Source organism: Astatotilapia calliptera, chromosome 8 (genome assembly GCF_964374335.1).
Source record: "Astatotilapia calliptera chromosome 8, fAstCal68.1, whole genome shotgun sequence".
Classification (NCBI taxonomy): Eukaryota; Metazoa; Chordata; class Actinopteri; order Cichliformes; family Cichlidae; genus Astatotilapia; species Astatotilapia calliptera.
Window position 1 is genome coordinate 6532543 of NC_137429.1, and position 15960 is coordinate 6548502.

General features: G+C 38.4%; 1 protein-coding gene and 1 pseudogene across 7 annotated transcripts; both read left to right on the forward strand.

The window, feature by feature from the left end:
• Positions 1-1033: 1033 nt before the first annotated feature.
• dydc2 (DPY30 domain containing 2) lies at positions 1034-5594 on the forward strand. Of its 6 annotated transcripts, none has more exons than XM_080305383.1 (9): positions 1034-1187; positions 1418-1580; positions 3030-3122; positions 3377-3547; positions 3769-4062; positions 4216-4377; positions 4673-4819; positions 4997-5152; positions 5469-5594. In XM_080305383.1, the coding sequence occupies exons 2-9, from the start codon at positions 1434-1436 to the stop codon at positions 5496-5498; spliced, it is 1200 nt and encodes a 399-aa protein (XP_080161509.1). In that variant the 5' UTR covers positions 1034-1187; positions 1418-1433; the 3' UTR covers positions 5499-5594. The 6 variants fall into 6 exon arrangements, with proteins under 6 accessions (XP_080161509.1, XP_026033400.2, XP_080161510.1 ...); XM_026177615.2 differs by having other exon boundaries at positions 4216-4368; XM_080305384.1 differs by having other exon boundaries at positions 3778-4062.
• A 463-nt stretch (positions 5595-6057) lies between these two features.
• On the forward strand, positions 6058-8644 carry LOC113028203 (peroxiredoxin-like 2A; annotated as a pseudogene). Its single transcript, XR_013910899.1, has 5 exons — positions 6058-6535; positions 6681-6772; positions 7574-7714; positions 7892-8056; positions 8181-8644. The product of XR_013910899.1 is annotated as a peroxiredoxin-like 2A (transcript).
• Positions 8645-15960: the final 7316 nt, after the last annotated feature.

Below are 15960 nucleotides of genomic sequence, written 5' to 3' on the forward strand. Positions count from 1 at the left end.
TTTGTCTGTATTTTGTCTGAGTGAAATGCATAGATAAATGCAATTGGATTTATCTTTGCATTGCAACTGCAACTGCAGCTCAAATTTCAATGTCTGAAATGTGCAGATATACATCTAAGTAGCTAAGTTTTAGTTTGCTGCACATTATCAGAAATATAATGTACTTATTAAATGCTCGTTAATGTCACAGTTATATATAATGTTTTCAGGACATTTCATGTTTCTTGATGTATATGGCTTCATCTTGATATTTAAATTTTTTTCTTTTGAATTGTTATTTATGAATAATTGAGTTTAGTCACCAAAGTGTTTTCTAATTGCAAATTACAGGATTACAGTGAACAGTGACAGGAAAGTCATAACTCTTCAATATATTTTAGTTTAATCATTTAAGGATCTGAAACATGTAAATGTGGCAAATGTACAAGAAAAGAAAAGAAGGCAGGCAAATACTTTTTCACACAACTCTATGTTTCTCTATTTTTGTACCTATCCTTATGTATTATACATTTTCTTTATGAAGTAAAACTGTAGCTGCAGATATTTACTTAATTCTTTTACAGCAAATAAAAGAAACGATGAAAAAAACAGAGTATTGATATCGATTATATTGATGCCAGTTCTGGTATTGTTATCAGATCCATACTCGTGTAAGATCGATACTCAGTTTCTGAGGTCAGCCCACCGTATTAAATAAATTATTTTTAGAAAATTAAAAAGAAAAGAAAAAAAAAACACCTCAAACAAGCACTATGAAAAATGTCTAAAGCATTTTGTGTTGACTGTCACATACGTATTTTATTTATAGCCTATAACACATTTAAACTACAGAAGTTGGCTCGTGGTACCTTAGAGACAGGTACATTTACAGATTTCCTACAATTCCAGATACACGTTTCGTGACGTGGTTTGTTGTGTAAACTATTTATTATTAAGTAAAAAATCACAGTCATTTAGCGGCTGTTAAAATGTGTTAAATGTTCAAATGATGATTAACTCATAAATCATAACACACCGTTCTCCACTGCATAAGCTGCAGTTATAGGTACTGGGAGAATACACTTGTGGTGTATAGAGCAGTAGCAGTCAGAAGTTGGCTAATTCAAAACACTGAGGGGGAGATTAATAATGTGACACCGTTACCATGGAGCCCTAACCACTACACACGGACTTTCAGGAAGAAGCAGGTTTGTTTGTCTTCCTGTCGTTTTTTAGTTACTGTGTGAAACTAACATTTATAAAACAGAAGAGAAAAACGCTTAGTCTAACCGCTAACAGAAAAAAACAAAAACAAAAACGACCGAAATGTTTTATTTGCTGGGAAACTTCCTGTTCCGACGCTACTTGCTGTTTATTAAAAGTGATACATGCGTTTTTCACTTTAGTTGTTAATATAATGATGTTTTTCGCTATTCAGACAGGAAAACATACGGATGGACTCGGAGTATTTAAAAAGAAACCTGGGTCAGTGCCTGGCGGACGGGCTGGCTGAAGTGGCCGAGCAGCGACCTGTGAACCCGATCCTGTATCTGGCTCACTGGCTTTACAAGTACAGCTCAAACCGTGAATACCAAACAGAGGCGAGCTCTTCTTTTATTCATTACTGCACCTGTTACAGTTTACAAGTCATGCTATTTTATGACAACACAGTCAGAAAAAATACCTGAATCAAAAGATTAGTAAATCGGGGCATTAATAGGGGGGGGAGCCAGACAGATCTAATTTTTGCATATATTTCTGGTTATTTTTTATAAGTGTTGGAGACTCAAGATTATTGTCAATGCCACTAAGAAACAATTAAAAAAATTGAGAATCGGCATCGTGGAAGAAAAAAAATTCCCTGATAATAGTCGCTGTTTTGTTGTCCTGTCAGTAGGGGGTAGCATGCACAACTTATTGTCTAATATGAGGCGCAGCCTTTGTCACAGTGCAGCGAACGTAAATGACAACCTTGTAAGTTTGGGAATTAAATTGTAGTTTTAGTGTTGTTAACGCCAAAGGTCTAGCGTAGACCTCTGCAGTTACTAACCCATAGTGTTGGTGACTCTTGCTCTGTGGCTGAGCTGCTGTGGTTCTGTCCATATCGTGTTTAGGAGACTAGCCATGTGCTGCATAATAACAGGTGCAACACCATTAACTTACAAAATATAATGCTTGGTGTGATCATCAGAAGCAATACTATTTTGAAATAAAAGTACTGAGTTAATGCAGTTCTGCTGTCTGTTTTGATATGGATGTTTGGCTTGGTGACATCTCCACAATTTTTAAAACTAGAAATTTAAAACTGGGGTGGGGGTTCTTTTCTCTTTTTTTGTACTTTGTAACTTAAATTTGACCTTTATAATCTGAAAACTGTCCAACTTTGAAGCCCTCAAAGTATTTTGAGTCAATTTTATTCCCACTCCAGGTGTCACAATTTAAAGCCAAATATGTCTTTGTGTTATGTAACTAACATAAATAAGCATTCGTGTCATTGGTTTAAGAAGCTACAAGTGCTTAAATCTAAATTATTTTCAGTGGAGTAAACACTTGGAGTATTTTACAGTGTCGCACTATTAGCATTCATCAGCCTTATGTGACAGTATACAGTATTAAACAGAATCCAAATAGTTAAATTAGCACCATAATAACTACAAAAGTGCTGTAGTAAACAACAGCTGACAGTGAAACAGATGATTAGCTCTTGGAAGCTTCCACTGGCTGTTAAAGTGTGAGCAGTGAAACTATTTCTGCTCACACTACTAGTGCCTTAAAGCCTCTGTCCTTACATAGGTTTTAAGGGCTGATATAAAGGATAAAAGAGGCTTAGACAGTCTAAGCTTATCAGGCTGAAAAATTAAAAGCCAAGGTAACAAAAACCCAGTCACCTTTTTACCTTGACTCAGAAAGTATCAACAGATCCCTGCATGTCTATAGAGATCTACAGCCACTTTAGGATTACAAGGATTAAAAGGTCTAGGTGTAAGCTTTTGTAAGCTATGTAAGCATAGTTAGAAGGATCTTTGTTGTAACCACAATTTCATTTGTAGAAAAAGGCCAAACTGGCACTCCTGGAGAAAGAGCAGGCAAAAGCCAGAGAGGAGGAGTTACACCAGGCGAAGCTAAGGGAGGAGGAGCAAAAGGTCAGTGAGACCTGGGAGGAGTCGCAAACTACTTGTAAAACACAAAACTTTTAATCTAACCAAACATTTGTTTGTGTTTCTTACATCAAATTTTAAAAAATTAGTATGTATTGAGATGTTTTCTTATTTCTCCTGTTATCCTTTAAAATGACCAGTTGCTTATTTTCATTTCAATCCTCTCCACTTGCTTCCAATTACTCCAAAATACTTTTGAGCAAATCGTTTAAAAACATATAACATAAACACATCGACAGCTCTCTGAGAACAAGCCCACAGATTCTGAAGCACCCACCGCAGCCACAACAGGAGAAGTGGAGGACAGCAAACCCATACAAGATGAGAAATTAAACACACCCAATCTGGAAAACCAGAAAGGCGCAGAAGATCGCCAAACTGAAGTGCAGGAAAATGTCACTGAAAAGGAGGTGATAAGAATTTATGAGTGCCTCTGGAGGTGGTGGCAATCTCTGTGATATTTTCTGATTGTCCCTTTCATTTCTGTGGTTTTTGGTTTTGAGCCTTTAGTGCTTCTGGGGGTTTTTTTCTTTGGTGATGGGTCAGTCTACCAAGCTCACTCTAAACTGCATGACTTGCATCGTATGGTTTTTGAAAGAAACTACAAATCACTGACTATAAATGGTTTGAGATCTGCCAGGTGGACATCACAGATAAAGCAGCAACCAGTCCAGAGCCACCTGAAGGAAAACCTGCAGAGGCCGGTCATTCTTACCTATCTGAGGGGCAGGGCACAGAGGTCAAAGAGGAGTTTGAAGAGAAGCCTGATGAAAAAACTGAAGTGGAGACAAGGATGGAGCAAATAGAAGAAAAAACAGAAATAGAGCCAAGTACGAATAGTGTTAAGAAAAAAACTATCGAGGAGGAGGAGGAAGGATTTACCAGCCAAAAGGAACAGAAGGAAGGTGACCAAGATGAGGATAAGGTCAGGAGAAATTTTATCGTATTTGCCTGGATAATGTAAGAAATATCATTAAACAGTGGTCAAACACTGTCAAGAAAGAAATGGCACAACTTGATTTTGTTTGTGGTGCTAAAATAGTTTAGTTAGTAATTGTGGCTCTTATCTGCTTTGCAGGAGGTTGATCAGTCTGAAACTGCTGAAGCTGAGAAGACTGGCCCACTACAGTCAACTCTCACACAAGATGGCAGTGATTCAAAATCAAATGAAACAGAAGATCAATACAGCAAGCAAAGTCCTCCTGACCTTGACTCTTACAACACAGAAAAGGTGAAGCGGGTGAAATGCAGACTGCGCGTTGAGGATTCAGTTTGGCACTTATTCAGATCGAAGAGGCAAGAGGTGCAGGCTCAAGTACAAGAAAAGATGAAGGAAAGATCAGCAGAGTGGTGAGGTAGATTTGAAGATGAGTTAAAGTTCAGGCCAGGGGAGGACAGAGGAGACAAGGAACACAAATAAAGATGAGAAGAGCAAGAGTTTTCTGAGACAACACAGTCAGACTGAGCACAGGTAGAAACACAGAATTATTATGTTCTCCATAATCTAATCTGCTTTACTTTTCCTTTACCATAAGGCCCATGAAGAAGAAACTGGCAAACCTGAAGATGCCATCCAAGTGGAGCCAGCTTCAGCTCCACAGAGTGAGAACATTGAACCTGTGAAGACATCTGAATCTGAACAGGAGGCACAGGAATCAGGAATTCTCCTGGACCAAGAAAAGGTGGCATGACCTTCTTTTGAATCCACAATGTTTCCCTTTAATACTTTGCTCATTTTTTAAACATTGAAGTAGAAAATTTGCCCAGGGGAAGCAGCACTTTTGGGTTTCAGAGTCAAAGGTCTGTTCAAAAGCTGGAAATAATAAAACAAGGCTTAACCAGAACTTTTCTGCCCTCAGGCAGGTGATGAAGAACCGAAGAGCAAAAGCACTGATTCCTCACCTCCAGCTGAGGTTGAGGTAACAGCAGAAGAAATGATGCAGCGCGGGGAACCTGAGAGTTCACAAGAGGAACCTGAAAAGTCTCCGTCTAACGAGGAAGACTCCCAGGAGAAGGTTGACCTGAGTGAATGCGTTACTCATCTATTGGTTCTCAAACTTTTTCTTGAGAGCACCCAGCAAATATGTTTGGTTTTTAGCAATTACAAAATATCCAGTTTCAATTTTAGTGAAATAAAATATAGCATGATCATATAATTTTTTTCTAAATCATTGGAATATCATTCCCACTCTCTGGTCATTTAGGGACCATTTCCAGTGTCTCTGTGTTTGAGAATCAGTGTCTACATCTATATTCTGACAAGTGTGATATCTATTTTTTTTTTTTACTTAAAACTGATTAATTTGTAACTCAGCTTTGCTTGCTTTTCAGGACCAAGAAGAGGAAGAAGACCAAGCTTGATCACATCACATGTCCGAGCTTTTACCGAAGCTGAAATCATAAATGGTTACTAATGTGTGAATAAGAAAATACACAATAAATAGTGAGCCAACATAATTTATTATTGTTTATTCATTTGTCCTTTTTGTTTTTGCATAGCGTTAAAGATCCCCTCATTTTTAAAAGTTATGAAAACAACCCAGTCCACGTGCTTGTTTCCACATCACACTTGTGTAAGTAGCACAGTTGGCTTCCATTCACGTTGCAGTGTCAGAAATCCCAATGGCACATCCACATGTTAAACTGAGATTAAAGGTGATTCCACATAAACTGTCCCCCCTTTTAGCAGGTGAATTTAAAATCAGCCTTGACTCAAACTTTGTGCAGAGCTAACGGAATGTGGAGTGACATACAAGCGAATAAAGAAAACCTTTAATGTGATAGTCTGCTTCAACCCATATTAGAGCAGACAATAGCTGAAACTGTAACTAGCTTTTTTAGTAGTAATGATAATATAAGTTTGCATGAGCTTTTATTGATCCTGTTATAGAAATGCTTGATTGTGTAAGCGTGCAAAGTAATTCTCGTCATGGCTGGCATTTCGACTGGATGACGCTGCAGTTTCCAGGCTGTTGAGTGACCTTTAGCCTGGAGGAGGGGCAAAGTTTGGTGCATATGACTGGTTTGTATTGAATGTTTCCGCATCTGCGTTCACCTTCTCGTCGCTGATGAAATACAGCTGTATTCAATCTGATCAGTATCTGCACCCAAGAGAGGCTGGGTTTGGGAAACGCTGGCAGATCAGCTGGAGTTGGAATTTAAATGCGCGTTTGAACGCGGTGCGGTCGAGAGTGCGCAACAACAGCGGAGCTGAGATGCTTTAATCAAGAACGGGCTGCAAAAAGAGGCTGTAATGGAACTCGTAACCAATGTTGTGGCCACGGTCGGTGGCCTCGTTACCGGTGTAATGAATTTCATCACTGACAGATTTCTCACACCGCCGCTGGAAGCAACTCTCAAATATTTAGAGGAGGCTGAACTCAAGACCACGAAGGGAGGCGAGTCATATCTGTGTTTACCGAAATAAACCATGCAATTATAAAAATAGTTTGTTTTAAAATCGTTTTTCCCTCCCAGCTGGGATTTGTTACGCATTTAGCCTGTGGCTAAACTTTTACCCTTTCACCTAATCTCTTTCCTTAGAAATAAAGACGTTCAAAGCCAAGTCTCTGTGGGAAAAGTCTGGAGCAGTTATCATGGCAGTCCGGCGTCCTGGATGATTTTTGTGCAGAGAGGTATTGTTCCAGTGACAGTTGGCTATCATAAACTATTGGCTTCTTACTTTAAGCCCTTTGGTTTTGCCTGCTACACAAAAGAGAAAGTTTGCCATACACATATTTTCCATTTCTTGTCAATTGTAGCCAAAAGGCAACATAGGGGAATGAAAAAGGGAATGGATAACTTATATAACATCAAACATTTCGTGTCAGTTTAGGTATGGTGATTTAAAATGATACAAATTATGAAAATGTTTGCACTGGAGGTGCAAAGTGGCTCTCAAATGCTGTGAAGTTCAGTCTTTCTTCATATAAAGTACCTACATACTCTACAACTATGTCTGCCTCTTGTAACTTGAACCTTTGAGTGTGGGTTTGCATAGCATAAATTTGAGGTAGTTCTGGAGTATTTTAACCTGGTGTGGTTATAATCCTCTAAATCTAAGCTATGAAAGGCACGAGGATGTATATGTAAATCAGTAGCTCACCTCGCCCCCAGAAGTGTTGTCTCAGTATATTTTATTTCCCCCCCCCCCCCTCAGAGAGGGCACATAATTGCAGTGCATCCACCGGACTTGGCTCTATTACATGAAATTGGCCTGAAAATTAAGTGTGGTCAAATAAGTATTTAGATTGTTGAATTAACAGAAAGTCATCCTCCTGTAATAATACAATCAAGTACTGTTCCACAATCCCTGCTTACCACACAAAATATGGGCAGTGTGCATATAATGAATACAACATGACCCCTCAATTGTACCTTTCCGTTTGTAACCGCAGTTGCTAGCTGTTAAGATTCTTAATGTTCTTTGGCTGCAGGAAGCTGCAGAGCTGTCCTCTCTGAAACCTCAGCTGGATGAACTCGGGATTCCTCTGTATGCTGTTGTAAAGGAAGATGTCGGCACAGAGGTCAAGAACTTCAGGCCATACTTTCAGGGGGAAGTCTTCTTGGATGAAAAGGTAAACTTTATTATTTTCCTCTAATGAACTGTTCTACCATGGTCAAACGTTATCTGCAAACTACATTTGGCCTGTTTTTAAGCAGAACTGCTTCCAAATACACTTGGACCCATTTAGGGTGTGTGAAAAATCCCTTTAGCTCTGCATGAATTAACCAAGCATTCCATATGCTTGCAGAGACGTTTTTATGGGCCTCGTGAGCGGAAGCTGGGTCTCCTGGCATTCCTGCGTGTTGGAGTGTGGATGAATGGCGTAAGGGCTTTCAGGAATGGGTTCGTGGGAAATGTTCTCGGAGAGGGTTTTGTCCTTGGTGGGGTCTTTGTCATCGGGCAAAGACAGCAGGTAAAAAATTTCACATTAATCCAATGTCATTGGAATGGTTCTAATATATTGCAATACAAATTTCTTAAGAGTGAAGCAATCATACTAGAAAATGTTTAGTATCTCTTGTCTGTTTGTCCTGCAGGGAATACTTTTGGAACACAGAGAGATTGAGTTTGGAGATAAAGTCAACATTGAAGATGTCCTCCAAGCTGTCAGAAAAATGCCACAGGAACTACAGTCTTTGGAGAAGAAATAATTCTTTGTATTACTCGTGTGTTTTTGAACATCTCATAAAATTAACAAACACCTTTCAGATAACATAAAATCTACAGCATTGTCTAAATATATGGTATAGACAAAATTTCTTTCAAATTAGGAAATTTGTACATTTGATAGTTTGCCTGTCTCTTTAAGATAAGGATGCATTTTGCAGTATGACTGTTTTTAAGAGTCTGAGTGTGTTAATGATGGCCTGTCTTTAAACTCTATAGAAGAAGCAGACCTGATGCTTAATGCTCATTTTCTTAAAACTCTGATACCACTATGCTGTCCTGGAAGTAATGAGGCTAGTCTTTTGAACAATAAAATACATTTCGGTGCTTGGCAGATTTGTATTCTTTTTGTTTTTTCTCTATGCATTGAAGTTATTGAGTAGCTGGACTGATACCAGGGTGGGTGGAGGGTGGAACAGTTTTCAGAGCAAAGATCATCATCTAGGTTAAGTCTGGTGAGTGCTCTTATTAAGTTATGAGAACTATCAAAGTCACTTTGTACTAAGCACAGTTCAGAAAGCATCTTTGAGTCTTGTGTTTAGAAAGACTTCATTTTCTCCTGGATGTTGCTCTATTTATTTATTTTTTTCCTTTAACATTTTCATTAAGATTATAAAATATGAGCATTCTATTTTACTGCAGATATTCATCTGCCTAGAGGGACATGAGCTTGACTTGACGGCTGTGGTCCTTTTAAAACATGTTTTGTAATCTACTTGTGTTGGTTTTAGAAACCAATTACAAAGCAGGTTACACAACCTGATCTGCTGGATAAGCTCAGGAGATTTGGGGGGGGGGGGGCGTTAAAAATCAAACTTATGAAACTCAAACATTGAAAAGCATTGGTTAGATAAAGCCTTGCCACACAGTGTTCTAGTCTTACAAATTTAGTTTTGGGTGTAGGCATCTGTACCTTTTGAAAAACACCATGGAGAGCTACATTGCCAGAATAAAATGCAAAAATATTGTCTTCAGACATGAAATGTTAAATTTGCTCTTTGGAAACTGGAGTTTTGCTTAGGTCTGTTTTAATTATGCAGGGATTCTGGATTTGGTATTTAATTAGTATTTTGATGTGCTGTATTGTTGGATTAGGCTTGCCTTTTAGTATTTTGTTTCTCAAAAGAAGTCTTTTACCCATCTTGAGATGACTGACTCTGTTCCCATTCAGCTTTCTTAAATCCTGAAAGGGGATGTATTTAATGTGTCTCTTTACCTGTAGCAACTTTAGCTTATTCTTGATCAAGTCAGAACCCTCTCACTGGAGGAACTGGTTACCCTAATATTCACACAGATGTTCACCCCCCTGTTCTTGTCTGAAGAACTTAAGGGGAGAAATGTTTGGAAAAAAAGATCAAGTAAGTTAGGGGTCTACTGTCTATTTAAAAACCAAACATTACCCAAAATCTAAATAAAATGCATTGTATATGCTTTGAGGAGTGGAGCTGTGGCTCTGGTAGCGAGGAAACTTGGTTTAGCCCTGTGCAGAGAGGAAAATTACATGACTACATTTCAGTTTAGAGATATAATTCACATTTTTAGATCTATTCAGTATTGTTTGTGGGAGTTGTGTTGAAAACCTTTAATATTGGATATTTCAAGGTCAGGACTGTTCGCCTCCCAACATAACCAAATTGTACTGAAGCAGCCTATTTGTGTTTTTGCATGGAGGGCTAGTCATGGGTGTATCACTAGGTCTAGTCAGATGTTTAGTAATGGATTTTGGTTTTACACTTGACTTTTATCTCTCTTGTCATCAGAGAATATGCTTGTCTTTTGATTTTTATTATATAAAACGATCATTTGTCTGTTTTGTAAAAGTTTTCTACAATTTTCACTTACTTTACATTATTCCACACATCAAACAAAAACTTCCCCTACAGACTGTTTCTGCCAAACCGTTGGTAGCTTCGGACCGTTACAGTTGAGTTTGAAGGAAAACATATTAACTAACAATTTGAAACCAGTTTATGGGGTAAGTTTCATGAAGATTGAACCAGTCGTCTGGCAGGAGTTCAGGAATAAACATACAGATATACATACGGTACGATCATTGCAGTATAAGATGATACATAAAAACACAGCTGTAAGAATGCAAAGACAAAACATTTAAAAAAAATGACAGAGCAGGTCTGAGCTTTGCTAAAAGTAGAATTTTTATCTTACATTTGACATTTTGATAAAGCAAGAGAAAAAGAAAAGTTGTTCACCAGAGATTCACAGTGGTTGAGGACAATTGATTAAGGATTTCTCAAAAACATGTCCACACAATCAAAGGAGCTTACAAAGAAAAGCGTCTGGACTTCTTTAAGTTGCTTGAAGACATTTCACCTCTCATTCAAGAAGCTTCTTCAGTTCTCCTTTGACTACGATGACCTGGATGACTGAGAACCTTCACAGACATGTCCACACAATCATTACTAGTTTCCCTGTGATGACATTAAATGCTATGAAAAAGCTTCCAAAATGTGGTTAAAGTAGGAGAAAAAAGGCACAAAACAACCAATTATATATTAATAACTTGTGATCCTTACAGGGCGATAGTGTGTTTCCTCACTCTGGTCATATGTTATGTCCCTAATGTGGCCTTGAGTGGTAAACAGTTTAAAACTTTTTTCCTTCTGATTGTTTTGCTTTTCAGAGATGAAATAATCCAGTAATTTATGAAGCGTTTTCTTTCTTATCCTTTTCCCCTTTTTCTACCAAGCTTCTTTGAGGCATTGACCTTAGGTTTGTGAACACTAAGTTACAGTGGCAGTACTAACTGTGTGACATTAGGAATATCAACCATAACCATGACCCAAATTTTAGCCCAGCTTTACCAGATCAGCAGACCAGTTTTTATTCCACTGAAATCTGTGACATTCAAGAAGCTTCTTCATTAGTCTGTTAAAGTGATGATGTTGGGCTAACTTTTGTGTTAACTCATTTTTTATGTTCATTTTCTCACAGAAGTTTGCCAGTAAGATTCAGTCATGTGACCCGCACAAACACCACAGTTGCACTCACACCACAGTCACCGCTTTGACAGCTTCTATTCTGAAGCATCATCTACACCTCACTTCTATGGAAGAGAAACAATGACTTCAGTATTATTTAGAAAAGGAATACAAATATTTAATATAATATTTCAAGTATATGCCGACATGAAAATTTTTTTATTTATACAAAAAAATGTTAAGGTATAATTATAAATATTATGAGACTAATAAACACATCCAAGCCTTTCATTCATTTAATTTGCAGTGATTTCATTTGTGCATGAGGTCATGTTTGTTTGTTTTTCTTCAGCAGAGACAGATATCTTCCTGTGTTTGATCTTTGAAGTATAACAGAAGTGACCCAGGATGTAATTCACCACATCCCAACAGATTGAAGACCCAAGTACAGCAACAAGGATGGGATTCAAACCCACGTGTGCAGCGCACAATAGACTAGTAGTCCGTCACCACAATCATCCCGTAGGGCAATCCCAAAAAGTTGATCTTGTTAAACTGGACAAAGGTTGGGAGATGCTCTCAATGTAGCTTTCCTCAACCTTATAAACAGGACATTTGCATAATGACTGAAACATTGATCAATTGCTCAAGCTGTATTAATATATATTTAATGACACTACAGAGAATGAATTGTATGTAATAAATCAAATGTAGACGAAAACATCCCAGTTTAAAAAAACAATGTCAAATAGGACTATGGCATGAAATAGTCCATTCAAATGTTGCTTTTCTGATAGCTGATATTTCTTGATTGGGTCACTGTATAAAATAGGCAGAGAAAATCTATGAGATAATAACCTAATAATCACATCAGATATTAGAGATTTGGCTTTTCTGACACATACTGACTGTATTCCTCACAGGAGGAGAGAGCAGAAGAGATGATGAGTACAGCACATGGATGAGAAAAAAAAAGAAGGGTGAAGAGAAGGCAAACATCCAAAGGACAGCACACTTTCAAAGTGACCATTATGGCACAATAGAACCAGAAGCTTTGAGACCATCGCTGGTATAAGAAAAAAATAAAAACAAACCTAAATACTGGCAACACAAACTCTCTTATGTAACTACTTCATAAACATGAAGGTTTCAGTTTTTTTCAGCGGACGACAAAAAATACTTTTAATTGCAATCAGAACTCACAGCAGTCCAACTAGAAATTCCAACAGTGAGTGGAGCAAGTGCCTTTCAGCCACTGCACAACCACCGGCTTTAGTTAAACCCATTTGCTCTGCAAACATAGACACTATTCTTGGTGTGGTTCCCACATATGCTGTGGAAAATATTTTTCCACATATTGCATCATATATAGCTGAAACAGCTCGTGAACGATATACATCTGTGCAGCCATCGGCTCAGACAGAAAAAAATGTCAGAAGCAACGATGATGATGAACTGATCTATGAGAGTCATGGACCCAGTTCCATTGGTTTGAACTCTTGCAGTGAAATGGCGCAAGAGAAACCTGAGCACAGAACAAAGGATTCTGCCATTTCAGAGCTCAAGCTTTCTCCCTGTGCACCCCCACAGCTAACTGTAAGAAGTATTTATGCCCTAAATAAGAGAGAATGGCTAAATATTGAATTCCTGGGTTCAGAGAAGACCAAACCTTTTGACAGCATGGGTCAAGCAAGAATGGCATCAATTTACTGGGCCCAGGAAAAAACTGTCACTGTTGTTTCTACTAGTAGAACAACAACTGACATGACATGTCTCCACTGAACATACAAAATACACGCTACTGATCTCAGGTATTCTCATGATAAGGTGGGGCCAGGTTTCACAATGAACTCACCCGAAACTCTGGCTGATTGGGACCCACACCCAGTTTCACACCTTGGCTCAGAGGATCATCAGGGGGTCCTTTTGTCCCTCTGTGGGGGGATACTCCCACTAGGTTTATATCTGGGACTCTCCACCATTTGACCTTAGAACTGAAGAAGCTTCTCGGATGGGAGGTGAAACGTCTTCAAGTAACTTAAAGAAGTCCAGACGCTTTTCTTTGCAAGCTCCTTTGACTGTATATGGAGTAGGAAAACAGGCTGTTCATAACATGTCAAGCTATTAAAAGTTATTTCTAGTTCATAGCTTTTAAAATTTCATGGAAATGTTTGCAGTTTTGGCAATAAGAAATTGTATTTTCACATTTTTAAAAAGCAATTAAATGTTTATAGACTTCAGTTCAGCATTCAATACAATCCACCCCTCACAACTCATCAGGAAACTGACAGACCTGGGCATCAGTTCCCTCATCTGCAAATGGTTACTGGACTTCCTGACCAACCGCCCCCAACATGTCTGGCTGGATAACCGCTGCTCATCTACAATCACGATGAACACCGGTGTACCACAAGGCTGTGTGATGAGCCCTTTCCTCTACTCCCTCTTCACCCACGACTGCAGACCTGCTGATGGTTCCAACACCATCATTAAGTTTGCAGATGACACCATGGTGATTGGCCTCATCAGTGACAACGATGAGGCCGCCTAAAGGGAGGAGGTGGATCGTCTGGCTGAGTGGTGCGACACAAACAACCTGCTTCTTAACACCGAGAAGACCAAGGAGCTCATAGTGGACTACAGGAGGAATGCTGACCCACATCCACCCATCCACATTAAGGGGACGGCTGTGGAGCGTGTGAGCAGCTTCAAGTTCCTGGGAGTCCACATCTCCGAGGATCTCACCTGGACGACCAACTGCTCCAAGCTGGTCAAGAAGGCTCACCAGCGCCTCTTCTTCTTGAGGACTCTGAGGAAGAACCACCTGTCCTCAGACATCCTGGTGAACTTCTATCGCTGCACCATCGAGAGCATCCTGACCAACTGTATAACAGTCTGGTACGGGAACTGCTCTGCCTCGGACCAGAAGGCGTTGCAGAGGGTCGTGAAAACTGCCCAGTGCATCGCCGGAGCACCACTTCCTGCCATAAAAGACATCTACAGGAAGCGGTGTCTGAAAAGGGCTGGGAAAATAAATGAATGAATGAATAAATCTAAACTGATGTTATTTGGAAATAGTAGTTTAAATACAAATGCAAAGATTCAAATAAATGGTGTTGATATTGAAAGAGTCAGTGAAAATAAATTTCTGGGGGTAATAATAGATGAAAAACTTAACTGGAGAGCTCACGTAAGATATATTCATTCCAAAGTATCACGAAGCATTGCAGTACTAAACAAGGCAAAACAGGTATTCGACAGAACATCACTTCATATTCTCTACTGTTCACTGGTTTCACCATACTTAAGCTATTGTGCAGAGGTCTGGGGCAATAACTATAAAACCACATTACATTCACTTTTTACTCTTCAAAAGAAAGCAATTCGAATCATCCACAATGCAGGTTATAGGGAACATACAAACTCACTATTTTTGCAGTCTGAAATATTGAAACTTGATGATATAGTGAAATTCCAAACAGCACAAATTCTATTCAAAGCAAAAAATAAAGAACTGCCAGGTAATATTCAGAGTATGTTTTTTTTGAAAGAAGGAAGTTATAATTTAAGGGGTTTTTGTAACTTCAAAACAATGAAGGTACGTACTACAAGAAAAGGCTTTTGTGTTTCTGTTCAAGGAGTGAAACTATGGAACAAACTGAATATGGAATTAAAGCAATGTCCAAACATAAAACTGTTCAAAAAGAGTTATAAAAATACGATCTTCTCGATCTATAAAGAAAAGGAAAATATTTAAATTAAGTGAATGTCTCTATTTAAAAACAAACAAACAAAAAATTCATGATGTGATATTATAGTATATAGTATATCAGAAATCTGTTCACTATTTTTATTACAAATTATATCAGTAAGGAAGCTGACTAAATATTCACTGATAATTTATGGGACAGGGGTGGGATTAAATAAGTGTATACTTCTTCCCACTCCCTTTCAACATGTAAATTAATCAGAATGTTTTTTGTATGTAATTTGTATAGTATTTTTTTTCTCTCTTATTTCTTTTCTAAATGTACTTGTATATTGTTCACATGTTGAAATAAATTACCAATCAATCAATCAATCAAAATCATCAAAGACCCCAGTCACCCATCACATGGACTCTTCACCCTCCTGCCCTCTGGGAGGCGCCACAGGAGCCTCCGGACTAAGACCACCAGGTACCGGAACAGCTTCTTCCCCACAGCTGTCAGACTCCTGAACTCTGCCTCCTGACATCTGACCCACGTTAAAACATGGACTGAACATACACACACCCACAATGGACAACTGTACCCTCAAACACACAATAATAACACGGACTGAACCACCACTCACAACCACTAGCACTTTATATAGCCTCTGTAGAAACTATCTACACCCTCACTTATCTTAACTGCACTACTGTATAGCTCTGTGTAAATAATCATTCTGTACATTCGATAATCTTTAATCCTACAACTGTTTACAACTTGCATAGTTCCCATTTCTGTATAACTGTATATCTCAGATTTCTTTAAAGTTATTTATTTCATATTCTGTATAGTTTTTCATATTTATATCCTGTTCATAGCCTGTACATAGCTTGTACTCACTACAGCCTGTACATACTTATAGTTATAGAATATTCACAACATACTTCATACCGTGTACATTATAACATAATAGACCCATTTCTGTAATATACTTACATATCTATATTATTGCTAATATA